This window comes from Panthera leo, chromosome B1 (assembly GCF_018350215.1).
Source record: "Panthera leo isolate Ple1 chromosome B1, P.leo_Ple1_pat1.1, whole genome shotgun sequence".
Lineage (NCBI taxonomy): Eukaryota > Metazoa > Chordata > Mammalia > Carnivora > Felidae > Panthera > Panthera leo.
This window is the reverse complement of record NC_056682.1, coordinates 50,329,318-50,345,051: the sequence shown is the minus strand read 5'-3', so window position 1 is coordinate 50,345,051 and position 15,734 is coordinate 50,329,318. Positions and strand designations below refer to the sequence as shown.

The 15,734-nt window shown below is 34.0% G+C and overlaps 1 protein-coding gene across 8 annotated transcripts in view; it reads right to left on the bottom strand.

Annotated features, from left to right (window-relative positions):
* The window catches only part of HMBOX1 (homeobox containing 1), a 204,738-nt gene that overhangs the window by 91,784 nt on the left and 97,220 nt on the right, over positions 1-15,734 (bottom strand). For all 8 annotated transcript variants that reach the window (XM_042934962.1, XM_042934966.1, XM_042934967.1 and 5 more), the window contains exon 4: positions 7,935-8,020. In XM_042934962.1, the coding sequence (XP_042790896.1) occupies positions 7,935-8,020 (86 nt within the window). The remainder of the gene's footprint in view (positions 1-7,934; positions 8,021-15,734) is intronic.

The window sequence follows — 15,734 nt, the reverse complement described above, 5'->3', positions numbered from 1 at the left end:
TGGAAAACAGTTTGACAGTTTCTTAAAAAGTTAAACATATACTTGCCACTAATCCCACAATCCCACTCCTAGGTATGAGAAAACAAATGTCCATGTAAAACCTTGCAAACGAATGTTCACAGCAGCTTAATTCATAATAGCCCAAACCTAAACATAGCTCAAATGCCCATCAATTAATCTGGATAAGTGAATTTTGTTATATCCATTCAACTGACTAATATTCATCATTTAAAACTTACAAACTACGGATACATGTAACAACTTTAATGAATCTCAAAAGTATCATGCTAAGTGAAAGAAGTCACAAAAAGAAAGAAGTCAGACATTAAAAAAAGGTATATATTGTAAGATTCTAGTCACATGATATTCTAGAAAATACAAAACTATCCTGACAGAACATAGATCTGTGACTGGCAGGGACTTGCAGTGGGGTGAGGTATGTGACTGCAAAGAGGCAAGAGAGAACTTAATGAAATACTGACAATGTTTTATCTCTTGCTTTTAGTTATACCACTGTATAAATCTGGTACAATTCAGAGAACTCTACTCTTACACAAATTTTATCTGACTATAAAGTGATTAAAAATAAAGAAAAAACCCACATTTCCCCTGCATACCTCAAGTTTATTTTGTGAGGATCACATGACATAGTTAAATTTAGCTGAAGTTGACCCATGTTGATATTAAAGGCTTTCTTAAAGGCCAAAAGAATTTGGCCTCACAGATGTCTCAGCTGTCACTGCCCCCAAACTGGTTAGTTTGGTTAGTTCAAGCTTCAGTTCCTTACCTAACTAAAGTTAGTAACTACACACTACGAAATCTAGTATATCTTTCTGACAACAAATTATTTGTAGCAATTGATGTCAAATCCTTTAAGATCTATCGCTAAGTAAACTTCAAGAGTTAACAGGATAATTCCTTAATGCACAAAAGACCATATCTATGTTTACAAAAAATGTTATTTATCCCTCAGAGCTTTCTCCTGCAGGAAGTTATTTATAATATTGCCTGATGATTCACATGGACTTCAGCTGAAATTTAGACTTTGTTACTTCATCAGACACTTTCTTACTAGGGTATTCTTTGACTTTCTTCTGACTTTCTTACTAAGGTTTTCTTGTCATTTATCCCTGTCGCTTTTTTTTTTTTTTTTAAATACAAGGAAAATTAACTTGGGTTAAGTAAGAAATAATTTATAAAACTGCCTAAGTAATATTTATACCTCAAGTACACACTTTCCTCCACAATCTTAGGAAACAAGAATTAGGGAGAAACAAAAATGAAAATTACTGATTGGGGGGAAAAGCCATTTGTGTCTAACCTTTTAGTCACTTTTGTCAAAGCTTATGGTAGAATAAAAAATTTTTAAATATAATTTCCACTTTAAATACAGGTGGAAGAAAAATCTTCTTACTTGCAAACCAACCTTCATAACTTTGACACTAAAAATGTACAGTCCTATACCCTGCCTTTGAGATGATGAAAGCCCTGGTAGGACAACAAATTTCAAGAACTGTAGAAAACTGATGTTCGAACAACAAAAGTATCCTCTGAAATTATTTCATCCCAACTTTTCATTTAGCTATCACCAAAGTGGGAAAATGTGAGTATTCAGATATAGAAGCTGGATTTTTTTTTTCATGGAAAAAAATGTGTTGTGTTTGTAATAAAATAGCCAACAAATTGCAGAAGATAGAAGAAAATGAGATAAAAACTTAAGAATTTTTTGAACCACAGGACAACATCTGTTCTTATTCTCTAGAGTCTACAAAACCAGAGAAAATTTTAAATTCACTCTACAAAAATATTTATATTGTTGGTAACTGAAATCCATTCAAAGATCTGAAAATACGTTTTTCTCCTAATAAACAGAACCTCTAATCTTCTTCAATTTGGAGACAGAAGTTACATCTCAAATACAGAAATCTGCCCTTTTTGTAGACAGATAATTGCCTTCAAATTGGAGATCTACCTAAAACTAGTGAAACTCATTAGATAGGAATTGATAAAATCTTGTTAAATAAGCAGACAATTAATTATATTTGGTTATATGACAAGAGGACAATTCTTTAGTCTGTGATAAATGCCCTATCAACATTGCTTTTCTAATGTAGTCATAAATTCTACTTGTTTATAGTAACTTTACTCATAACTGCCAGAACTTGGGAGGCAACCAAGATGTCCTTCAGTAGGTGAATGGAAAAATAAACTGTTATTTTGAGACAATGGGATATTATTTAGCACCAGAAAGAAATGAGCTAGTAAGCCATGAAAAGACCTTAAGTAATCTTAAAAGCATATTGCTAAGAGGAAGATGCCAATGTGAAAAGGCTACAAACTATATGGTAACATTCTGGAAAAAGCAAAACCATGGAGAAGTCAGTGGTTGCCAAGGGTCAGTGAGGAAGAAGGAAGGGATGAATAGGCGGAACACAGGATTTTTAGGCAGTGAAATCGTAGTATCATATTATGATACAACAACCGTGGATACTTGTCATGACACATTTTTCAAAACCCCACAGAATGTACAAAACCATTTATATGTAATGTGAAGTATGGACTTTGACAATGATGATGTCGATGTAGGTTCACACATTATAACACACGTAGCACTTCAGTGCCAGATGCTGAGGACGTGCCAGATGTAGGGAGGCTGTGCATGTGTAGGGGGCGTGGAGCAAAAGGAAATTCTACTTTCTACTCACTTTTGCAGTGAACCTAAAACTGCTCTAAAAAATGAAGTCTATTTTTTAAAAAGGTGTATGTACACTTTAGTTGGTTTTTAGTAGCTGGTATGAAGTTCTCTGATTAGGGAGAGGATCAATATATACCCACTTTGTAAAGAAACTATTATATAAATTGAATATGCAATGTTCTCATACTTCATTTTAAAGATACATTTGAAAAAGAGAAATGATCTCAGTACAGTTGGAACATTTCTAAAACCAGTTCAGAGATTCTCTTTACACAAATTCTTACATGTTGGGAATCAGAGTCACTAATATATGAGTAAGATCCACACTTGTTAAATGTACTTAGTTTAAAAACAGCCTAGAATCAGCTAACTAGAAAACATACTTGGAAATATTGGGTCAAAGCCCCTCATCTTAAAATAAGTAAAACAGAGGCTCAGAGAAGCTATATGATTCTCCCCAGGACTATTTAAGATAGAAGGACTAGAACTTTGGTATTCTAAAGTTTCAAGTTTGTCTTTTCATTATACTACTACCATTAAAGAAAACAAAATTATGATTTCTTAAAAGACACAGATGTAACTTTTTTTTCTTTTTCCACTTTAAGAGGGTAAGAATCCAATTAGTGTATTTCTTTGGCTGATAAGCACTCACTCGAGCTGCCCACTTACTCATTTATTCTGCCTGCTTGATTTTTCCCAGAGGTCATATAAAAAGAAAATCATGTTTTAAGAATGCTAAAAGCCAAAGACAATGTTTCACCATGAAAGTGAATATAAAACCCACGTGTGGGTTATTATTCAAGCAAGGGCTACGCTCCCCATCCCACCACTGATAGTCGGAATTTAGAATCTTGCTCGACGTCTTACAGAGGTAAAAATCCACCCTTAGTGGGAGCAGCTGTGACTCTGTGAAAGAAGCTACAAATAACATGCTGGGAAATTCAGCAGGCACTGTTATTATATCCTGTTTATACTGTCATTTTTCCTATCAGTAGGATATTATTTATACAGACCCCACCCATGAACTTCTTGTTTATCTTATTATAGAAATCCTCCAAATCTATAAAAAGAAGCCTCTGTATTAGTTTCTGGAACAAGCACATGTGTTATAATTTTGCACCTCACTACACTTTTTTTATTTAGCAATCTCTTTTGTTAGGCCCTACTCATTCTCATTTTTATCTCAAGGTTGATTTATTTCATTATTTCACATATTAGAGTTGAACTTAACTTTTTAAAGACTCCATAACAGGACATAGATTCTGGGGCTCCACACCTTAAACTTTATTTTGGGAAGATTTCATCAGGCAGAGATATTCTTGTAAGATACACTTCACTAATTTGTTTAAAGACAAAAAGTGGCTATACGCTGAGATCAGGTACCCCTAGTGAGTGAGTCCTAGATGTCTAGAAGCTTATGTAGGCTTCTCTATGCCAGGTATGCCAATTATGATGGACAAGCTTTCTATGGATTCTCACTAACTCACTATTTTCTAGTTGGATCTCTTTTCTAGAATGAAAAGCCCTGCCCCTGAGGCTAGTTTGATGGGCCAGGTGAAAATGCAACACAGTAATACATGAGAAATAAATGAATTCACTAAGTTGACCAATGGGACAATGAAACAATCTTGTTATAAATCACCCTCACTCCCCTGCCTTATGTAAATAACTGAATTAAAGCAGATAAAAGAAAGATGCAAATTCCTTAAGGGCAGAAATTCACGCAGCATTTGGTGAACAAATAATTATTTTTGGAGAGGGAACGTCACTGGACAAAGTTAATATTGGATAAACTTTCATATGTTCAGCTACAAGACAGCACTACAAGGCAGCTAGGTAAACATGAAATCTTCAGAAAGTATGTATAATGCTTGACTCTCTGGGAATGTGCAAGAAAGATCACTGGTTTTTGTTTTTTTGTTTTTTTGCTTTTTTTAAAAAAAATGTTTATTTATTTTTGGCAGAGAGGGAGCAAGCATGAGCAGGAGAGGGGCAGAGAGAAAGGGAGACAGAGGATCTGAAGCGGACTCTGCACTGACAGCAGCAAGCCCCATGCAGAGCTTGAACCCATGAACCATGAGATTGTGACCTAAGCCGAAGTCAGATGTTCAACTGACTGAGCCACCCAGGTGCCCTGAAAGATCACTGCTTTTAAAGAACTTTACTCTAAAATGCATAACTGAAATGAGGCATAGTACCTAAGAGTGGTGAACTTAGTGTAACTGATTTCATAAAGAGAGAATTCTAAGAGCACCTGGGTGGCTCAGTTGATTGAGCATCTGACTCTTGATTTCAACTCAGGTCATAATCTCAGTTCATTGGATTGAGCCCCACATAAGGCTCCGAGCTGAGAGTGAGGAGCCTGCTTAGGATTCTTTTCCTTTGCCCCACCCCACCTCAAAATAAGTAAACATTTAAAAAAAAAAAAAAAAAAAAGAGAGAGAGATCTACGTGTGCTAAAGTGATCAAAGAAGCCAGAATGAGGATAATAATTGAGGTAAAAAAATTTTTTTAATTTTATTTATTTTGAGAGAGAGAGAGTGGACAGAGCGAGAGGGAGAAAGAGAGATTCCCAAGCAGGCTCTGCACCATCAGCACAGAACCTGATGTGGAGCTTGAACTCACCAACTGTGAGATCATGACTTGAGCTGAAATCAAGAGCCAGATGCTTAACCAACTGAGCCACCCAGGCACCTCAAGGTAATCTTGATAAACAGAACTTTATAAGGCTGAAGTGTGAAGGGGAAAAGCATACTAGGCACAAACAATGATTTGTAAGCATCGAAATGAGAATTCTGAAAATGGTGAGTATCTAAATTTAGTTAGGGAGAATACTGAAGAGAAGATGGCAATAAAAAGAAGGCTGGAGTCAGACTATAAGGAGTTTCATTTTTCAGACAATGGAGAACCATTAAAGATATGTGATCAAGGGAAAATGTGCCCAAGCTTTTGGAATAGGAATGAAGAGGAGGAAGAATAAGTTGGATTGAGGTTGAAATGGGGGAAGAAGTTTTTAACAGTACCAAATCCTATGATTATAGAAGCAAAATAAAGGTCGCGTGATATAACAAATAATAAATATGTAAAAATATTTTCAGAACCACAAGATGGCATTATGAGGACTCTTACTGAGTGGCACAATGTTAAAAATATGCCAGTCCACTGAAATTTAATGTCAGAAAAGCTTACCAATCTCCTAGAATTGTACTTCTCAAACCCAAATTATCTGGGGATCTGGTTAAAATGAAAATTCTGATTCAGCAGGTTTAGGGTGGTACTCTGTATCTTTACGTTTCTAACAAGCTCCAAATAATGCTGTTCCACGGACTACACTTTGAGTAGCAAGACGCTAAAACATCTTTCAGCTTCCCTTTCCAAAAAGGCAATACTACTGTGTTTAATCCACTATGCTGTAGCTATTCCCTTTAGATATTCCTAAGAAATTCCTTTTAAAGGTATTTTCTTATAATGTGAATCAATGTCACATGGGTTTCAAAAGCTACTATTTTATTTACTTTCATTTTTTTAAGTTTATTTCTTTATTTTGAGAGAGAGAGAGAGCATAAGTGGGGGAGTGGCAGAGAGGGAATCCTAAGCAGGCTCTGCATTGTCAGCATAGAGCCAGATGTGGGTATTGAACTCACAAACTGTGAAATCATGACCTGAGCCAAAGTTGGACAGTTTACTGACTGAGCCACCCAGGCACCCCAAAAGCTACTATTTTAAAAGTCTAAGATGACTCAAGATTCGGGGGATTCAAGATCCTCAAAAACACTTCCACCTGGAAAAATAACCAACTCTATAATACCGTTCTATAACACTACAGTTTTATTCTTTTTTGTAGCTGACAAACTAGAAGATACTATTGTTTCTAATCTTAGAGATAAAGTAAAAGCCCTGAAAAGACAATACTCTGTCTTTTCACAGTGCACATCAGTGGGTTTTGGTAAAACCCACTTAACTTGCCCTTACAATGCCCTTAGCATATTCCTTAATCCTTGAAGATAAAGGTAAAAATGTATTTTACATATTCTATTGAAAGGTATAAAAATTAAATGTGTACACATCCTTCTATTAAGAAAGATTTCTACATGGAAGGATATGCCTTTAATTAGAATCTTTTACCATGAATATAGGCATCATTTGTAAAAGTATGTTAGTAGTGTTATATATCACACACACATATGTATTAGAATTGGTTGATTCTTGGGATGAAATTTAAGACTTCTGAAATCTCAAGTTTCATTTTTTACCATACTGATGGTCAATAACAACTTTTTTACATAAATTAGCTTCAATAAATACCGATGTCTAGAGAACAGAAATGATATCTTAAAATTGGAAGGTACTATGTAATTAGATCCAACTATTTCATCATATAGGTAAGAATCTGAGATGCAGAGGCTAAAAAGCCCAAAGTCACGTAGGTGCTAACGGCATGTCAAACAAGGAGGGGAGGAGGAAAAAACTAATTTTTAAATCCATTAATGTACAACATACAACAACGTACCAAATACAAAATGCAGTTAAAAGAGTTTCCAGTTCTTCTAATGACTAAGATATAGTTGAGTTTATATTAGGTCTTATAAATAAATCACTGATATCCAAGAAAGAAAGAATACATACCAACAAACACGACATGCTACCCCCATATTTAAGAACTCCATAAAAAACGCAATCTGAATAGAGAATGACACATATACACCACATACTTGAGATGGGGCTGCGGTGGGGTGGGTAATGGGATGGTATATAAAGAACAAAGAGAAGACAATGATAACTCTTATCTTCTCAGTAACAGTTCGAAGAGAGCTTCACATATGAAAAGGGCTTAAAAAAAACCTTCCTTTACTCTCATGGATAATTTTTTAATTGGTAAAATCGAGAATCAGGAGGACTGCAAGCTTTTAAAAACATGAAATGTAGATAGCAGTTGGATGTGCATGTGTCATAAGCTCTGTCAGTTACAAGAAAACCAGAGACCCTTTTTTAGTCATAAAATGGGGAATTTTGTGGTTATCACAAATGCTATAAAATTTACTAGCACCAGTTTAAAAAAAAATCACTGGAGAAGTTTCATGATATCAGAGACAATGGGTTTTAAATCATAGGCATACATTATTATGCCTAAGTTGACAGGTCTGCGCTGCAATGCAGAAATGCAAGCAATATTCCAACATCTGCACCAGAAGGCAGAGACTAGACATGATTCCAGAATAAAGGGCTCTTTAGCTCTTACCTGTTACCTGTGCAACAACTGCTTGGGAAATCCTCCGATTGGCAAGAAAGGCTTTGATTTCCTCTTTTATCACACTGCTGTCCCTCCTAACAAAAACAGAAGACAAGACCAACAATGTATGTTGAAGGTAGAAATCCTCATCTTTGCTAAGAAAGGTGAAGCAGAGAGGTGGGGAGCACATAGAAAGAAAGAACACAAAAATAAAGGTAAACAGACCAAGCTTGTGTGAAAATATGAAATTAAAACAAACCAAGAAACACCAAATATTCAAGTCCTAAAACATCACACCATCAGACAGACGCTTTAGTGAATGCCACAGTAGATATAAGTCTCATACCAGACGATGGTTAATCGCATGCTGTGTATAATTCACATTAGGAACAAGGCTGCCATATGGTATATACTAAGTTTCATTACTGAGGAATGAATATACCTTACAAAGACAGAAATCCTAGAAAAATAAAAAGCAATAACAACAACAAAAATCAGTTGTGAGTAGACTGTGGGCTTGCATGTTAACTATGAAACTGCATAAATAATGTTCATTTTAAAACCTTTGTTAAAGGAACAGAAATCATCATCATTCTTACAACTGCTAAAAACATTAGCCATTTGAAAATTTTAATTTGCCTTCTTTTTCCTGTATAAACCAAAAAAAAAAAAATTAAGTGGGATGAAATGAATATAGAATTTTAATATAAAAAGGCAACATTAATTTCCTATTATATGTAATATAGAGTACTTAAAACTATATTGTGTCCTTGAAATTACATACATATTATAGATCTAATTTTTCCTCCACTAAGACAACAACAAATTCTCACAAGACGAGACATTTACTAGAACAACAATGAAAGGCAAGACTTCTATTTCTCCACCACAACAAATACACTTTAAGTAAAACTTATACCCTTAAAACCAACCAATTTCTCTTTGAATACTTTATGTTCAAAAGGATTACATAAATAAAGTATTGATTTTTGATCAAGCTCAAAAAAACCACAGAATAGTGGTAATTTATAATCTCATACAGGGTCAGCAAACTATGGCTAAATCTGGCCTCCCAACTGTTTTTATACAACCTGTAAGAGCTAAGTAAGAATGTTTTTCACACTTGCAGTCATTATGTGATGACAGAGAACACTAACTCTGAACATGAATTAAGCAAAGTATTATCTCCTCACCAAAAATTCCATCCTTCTATTGGTAGGCCTATGTTTTAAAAACTATATTCAATATTGTATTTTGTCAATAAAAATCTGTGACTTTTTTTTCCCTCTTAGATGTTAAGTATTAAGTATGTGTATTATATCCTCTATTTTGCCTCTTGGCCACAAAGTGTAAGATGTTTACCATCTACTCTTTCCGACCCCTGATCTGAGAAAAAAGGATCATGAAATCTTTACAAATCATTTTGTAAATGAACCACAAACTTCCAAACTACTTATAGGAGCCCAAGTCTTTCTAAAGATTATTTGGAGTAACAAAAGAAAAGATCCTACCCAAAAATAATCAGTTGTGATTTAACTTAGAGCAGGTATGTTAGCCCTTTCGTGAGGAGGGGCTATACATTGTGTGAGTGGATACCAATGTTCCCTTTCAGGAATTCTGGAAAAGAACAGAGAAGTAATAGTAGTGACAAGCTTTCAATCTGAAGCTCTACTGTATATTCCTGACCTACTGGTTAGAAATGCTAGTCAAAAAAATTCCTAAAGAAAGAAAACAGCTGCCTAATCCAATACTTAAAATTTCTCATACTCCTCTAGATTCTGATCTAGATACTGGCTAGATTCCCTCCAAAATGCTTGTTCATATTGGAAGTTATTTCTTTGAAAAACATGCACTCTCATTTGATTTAAAACTGTGTATCTGAAATAAAAAGGCACAATACATTTAAATACATTTTAAAGTCAAATAAAATAAACTGCTCTGTATAATACAGGTAGTATAGACCAAATGGCTCTCAAAATCCACCAATAAATACCTGCGCAAGGGATAATTTCAGCAGTATGAATTTGCCTTACGTAAATAAAACAACCAAATCATTTGGTCTCTGATACAGCTTCAAAATTAATCTGAAAAAATTTAAATAAAGCACTGCATTGCAATGTATAGACTATCCTTCTAGGAAAATGAAAAGTGAGTTTAACAGAATATTTATTAAGGTTAAATAAAAAACGTGCTTTCTGGGAAAAATGATTAAATGGTATTTTCTTGACTACGGATTTAAATTGGAATTTAAATCAATTTATTTTAAATCAAATTCACCTAGAGTAGACACTAAATCATAAAGAGGAGATAACATTCAATTATTCCAATAGGAAATATCCAATTTGTGAATTATTCACAGCCTTGCAGTATGACATTATCAAGGGCTGCAGAAAGACAAAAAGAACTTCAAAAAGTCTGCAAAACAGCAGCAATTCATTTACCCTCCCATAGACTATATTTTTAGATACTTGGCAAGTTCCTAAGTACCAAGTTAAAATAAGTTAAAAAAATAATAGTAACAAAACCTCTTTAGTCAACTGCTTTACCAGAGAGAAGCTTTTTCAAACTGAAGAAAAACTTAAGACTTAAAAGATAAGGATATGCTTGGGCAAGTCATTTAATAAAGCTGGACCCTGGTTTCATCATCTGGTAAAATGAGAACATTAATACCACCATCACAAGGCTTTTAAAATTTTTCTCCAAGCATGGAAATTAAATTTAAATAAAATTTAGTATTAAATGTATGTATATGTGTGTATATGTGCATAATATAAAAAAAAATTCTTCAATGAAAATTTTTTTGCAACTGTAAAACCATTAAACAATGACTATTATTTTATAAAACTCTAGAAAGAATCCCAGAAGAAGAAACAAAGGATCTGCTATAATTACCTACATCTGAAGTAAACATCTATATCAGGTGCTTCAAGGCACCATGGAAAGATTTAGACACAAGTAGTGATGTGTTTAGTTGGTTTCATCAGGTATAGGTATCCCCTGCTTTCTGAAGGTTCGCCGTATGCCACTCTGCTTTTATAAAAGAGCTACATTAGTTTGGTAAAAGCCAAAATCTCCTTCGGATTTCGGTTAGTGAAAACAGGTACGAATGTAGGTCTTTCCTAAAAGTGAAGTGGTATAACTCAAGCTTTCAGATGGTGGGCGGGGGGTGAGGGGAGACCTGTATTTTCAAAATAGTAATAGCATTCAACTTTCACTGTGTCCAGTTCTCTTGTGTATTTCAAAGACCTCCATTCTACAGGGTTAACTATGTTCTTTAAACTTTCACATATTCCCCCTCATTCAGTCTTCTTTAACAACAAGGCTCTCCTACTGTCCACATCAAAACTCTGAAATCACCAGTTTCCTGATGCAAAAACTCTTTTGTTTACTCCAAATCTAACTTCCTTATATTCTCCTACTGCTTACTTTCTGTCTTCATTTGAAATTTTTCATCCTCTTTAAAAAGAATGGATCCCTTTTTCTTCACTTTTTTTTTTTTTTTTTTTTTTTTAGGAAAACCAATTTTTTCAAGTTTTTATTTTAATCACCAAGTGCTTATCATGATTCACTTCTCTTAAAAATCTCACATTCCTCATGATTTGTACTCCTCAAGTCTTACAAAATTAAAGTGAAACACAAGTTGATCTTCTTTGATTCCATGGCTTACTTCCAAGATAATCTACCACTCTATTTGCATCGAACCACTTAAAATCGATGTCATCTCCTCCTACTACCTTTTCCAAATCACAGCCATGCTGAATTCATCTATCTGGGTGATTTCCACATGAGGATAAAATTCTTCCTTTCCACCCTCCATTGTCATTATTTTTATAACTTGCTAAACTTTCCATTGTTACCCACAGACCTTTCTTAATATCCAAATGAATTAATCAGGAATGCCTCTTTGTAGAATCACCCTTTCTTTAAGACACAATTTAACAGTCATCTATTCAGAGACGTTCTCCCTGATATAGCTAAGAAAGATCTCTTTCTTACAACAACTAACTTTATCATTTCAATTATACTACTCACATGCTAACCTATTACATGGTATTCTGTATTATAGCAGTTCCCCAGACCTGGTCTTATCGCTCCTACTAGCCTGTGAAGTCTTTTGGCACAAAGATTGCGTCTTATTCATCATGGGGTTTGCATATAATAGAGCTTAATTTGTTCAGTGAATGAACAAATTTGTAGTTGAAGATAAAAGGTTGTAGTATGGCAAACCTGATCTAGATAATTTATAAAACAGCTCTAAATTCTTAATCTCAGGTATGTTTAAGCTTCCTAAATCAGAATGGAAAAAGAGTTATTTATGCTAGTTCAAAATGGCAATCCTTCCATTTCCAGAATAAAGGCTATTAAAGACTACGTGTTTAAAAGTTGTATGCTTTAACATCTTCTGTATTTTCTCAGTTGATATACACTACACATTCTTTAGGACCCCTTAAAGGTAGCCATCTATCTCAAAGACTTCCAGAGATGGACCAGTCCCTACAAAGACTATTTCACAGGTGAGAAAATATAATTACATATAAATTCTTTAGCTTTTAAATAAAAATCTGCTCCTTTAATTTCTACTCATGGAGACAAAGCATAATTTAAAAAATTTAAAGATAATTTTCAAAGAAAAGCTACTCTATATGTATAAACAACATGATAACTGAATTTAGAAAATAAATATCCTAAATCACTTATTGTTAGGCATATAGATAACCACTCAGAATAAAGTCTTAGATCTTGTATAAAATACTAACACAGTTTGTATAAAATACTAACATTTAAGTACATGGGTAGTTAAGCATAACACCTATAATATATGGCATTGTTTATGACTTCTTCATAAGCCTCATTTTACTTGTTATTTTATAATACATACGTGAAAGAGCAGACGCACTTTAATAGATGTACACTGTAATATAAACGGATGTATATATACAACAGTATATAAATACGTGTGTTAATAGATGCATTTTAAAAATATTAATATGTGAAATGGGTTTTCATTCTAGCTCTTGGTTTTAAAGTTCTTCCTAAAATGTTATATATTCAATAATGTGTTGAGAGCTCACATTCTAGTTTCTTTCTTGTTTCACCATGATCAATTAAAAATGAGAAAAGTTACTTTCTTTCTGATTCTTTCCTAACAAGTTGATCAAATATACAGTTATAACCTAATTTCTATAAAAAATTTCCTTATGTGCCCTGAAATTATTAGGTATTAAGTCTGAACTCAACGGCTTATGTAATTTGAAAAATATTTATCTTATGGTTGAGTGCTGTAGACGCAGGGAAATGTGAGCATGCAAGATGTGAATTACATGTATCTAGAAAAGGAGACAGGAAGGCATGCAGGTACTCATTCTCCCTACTTACAGCCACCAAATCTAATTCACTATAATGTCACCATAGTGTTGAGTGATTAGTGAGGGCAGGATAGCCCCATGTGGGCACAGGATACTGAAAGATCCACCGCTCAAAAATTTCTCTAACACTCTACCAAATAAAAATTCATCTGGTTAGTAAATGATCTAAAGTGGCAAATGCATGTGGGGGGTGAGGGAGGGAGGAACAGCCCATTAAGGCATTCACAACTTTGTCTTGTGTTGTATCTACCACTGTTCTTAAAATCTTACTGAAATCTGCAGATGTGAAAAATTTATTTACAGAGGCAACAGATACCAGAGACATGGTAATAAAGACGTGGGTCAGAATTCAGGCTCTGCCACTTAATATCTAGGTTTTCTTGGGCTAGTTATTTAAATTTTGTGAATCTCAATTTTTCTGCTCCACTTCACACACAGCACTGTTATGATGATTAAAAGGTTGAGAATAGTCATGCAATAAACTTCTCCCTCTGATCTAAGGTTACTATGTGCAAACTTGAGAAAAATTAGAAGTGGGTACAAAGGAGGAGTGCCAGTGTGGGTGAGAACAAAATGGCAGAGGACCACAGAGAGCCAGAAAGTTCAGTGAGACCCCCTAGATGATTAGAGAACCAAAGTAGAAGTTCAAAGAAGCAGAGAATAGGACAAAGTATCCTAACTATACAACAAGTGGCAGTTTGTAAATTAAATGCTGGTAACAGTGCCTAAACATGTATACATTTAATGATGAAACGTGAATGTGCATTTATGGTGGGATTTAATTACAAATCCTATTCATTGCTAAATAGGTTTTCTGTTTATTTTGAAAACATAGTTGCATTACAACAATATGCCAATGTAAGAGTTAATAGTTAAGTTTTTAGACCATTGTAGTCAAGCTTTAGATCTTGGTCAATCTCCCAGAGCCCTTTGTTAACATGAAAGTTTCCCTAAATTTCATGGCAGTCTAATACACATTTGGGAATTAACTATTATATGTTAAAAGCTTATTAAAACTGATTAATGACAGCAACAACAAAAAACAAGTAGCATGTAAATTTTATTAGTGATACCCTCTCTACTCAGAATAATTAAAAGCTAACCTTGTTATATTTCAGTGACTTAAGTAACTTCTATTTGCCCAAATGGTTTTCTCGCTCAATCATGACAATGATATACATATTAAAATCAAAAGAACACCTAAACTGTGGCTAGCTGCTTTAATAAATGACAATGAATTCAAAGCCAAATTGATCTCTTATATTTTTAAGTTTTAAACATTTAAATAACAGGGTCCAATGGCTGCTCTATGAACCTATTCATCACAGGAATTACATTGGCATCTAGATGCAATAGCCCTTCAACTCATGATTCCATATAAGGCAGTGTAACCCTAAAAACAAATTTGGGACTGTTTGTTTAAAAGGTATTTTACCATGGCAGTACTATAGAATAGATCTTCCATACGGCAATATTAAGTCACCATTATACTATCTTCAAGTCTTAAAATCTTTAGGAAGAACTATAACTCATAGGTTTTAATTTTATTTCTGACAAAATTCGTACTGTAAATTCTTTCATTATCTATTGTAACTACCTGCAGGCTCTCCTCCCTACTACAGTAGTGGTAATCTATTGAAAACAATGCTTTTATCATGTCTATTCCCACAGACCTGTAAAAAAAGCCTTAATTCCAGTCAAATTAAACATAAACTACTTGCGTGGAACTCAAATCTTCCAAAACCTGTACTGAGTCGTAATATTCTTATTACCATAGTCTAGCCCATACAATCTTTAGAAGCCTAAACATGTCTTGCCTTTTCTACCTATTATTTACTATTCCCTTAACTTTAAATAAAATTCCTATATTTCAAAACAAAGGCTATTCTTTCAGATTTAGCTCAAATTCATCCATTCACATAACATATTAAACCGTTACTCTGTGTCAAGGACAATTCTAGATTCTGGAAACACAACATTTGAAAACACATGGCTCTGTCCTCAAAGTGTTCCAGGTCCAGTGTGAAGTCTTTCCTAATCACCTCTGTTGAAAGTGGACTTTTCTCTTTTTCAGTGTTTAAAACAACAAAGGCTTATACTTCCCTTGTAACGGATAACAAAAAATATATAAATATATGCATCTCTTAAATTAGAACTTTAGCTGCTTAGGGGTAGAAACCATGTCTATTCTTCGTAAGTACACTTTTTAAATACCAGGTCCTCAAAATTCTTTTGTTGTGGTATGTTAGAGTGAAAAATTAAGAGTGTATACATTTTGTATCATAAAATCATCTCTCTCAAAAATTCTAAGGATCAAAAAAAAAATTCTAAGGATCAGAATGTGTCTGTTAAAAATCCAGAAAATACAGATGTTAGCAATTAGAACTACAAAGAGAAGGCTAACTTCTGCTTTGGTAAACAGAATGTAAAAGGTTTATCAAGC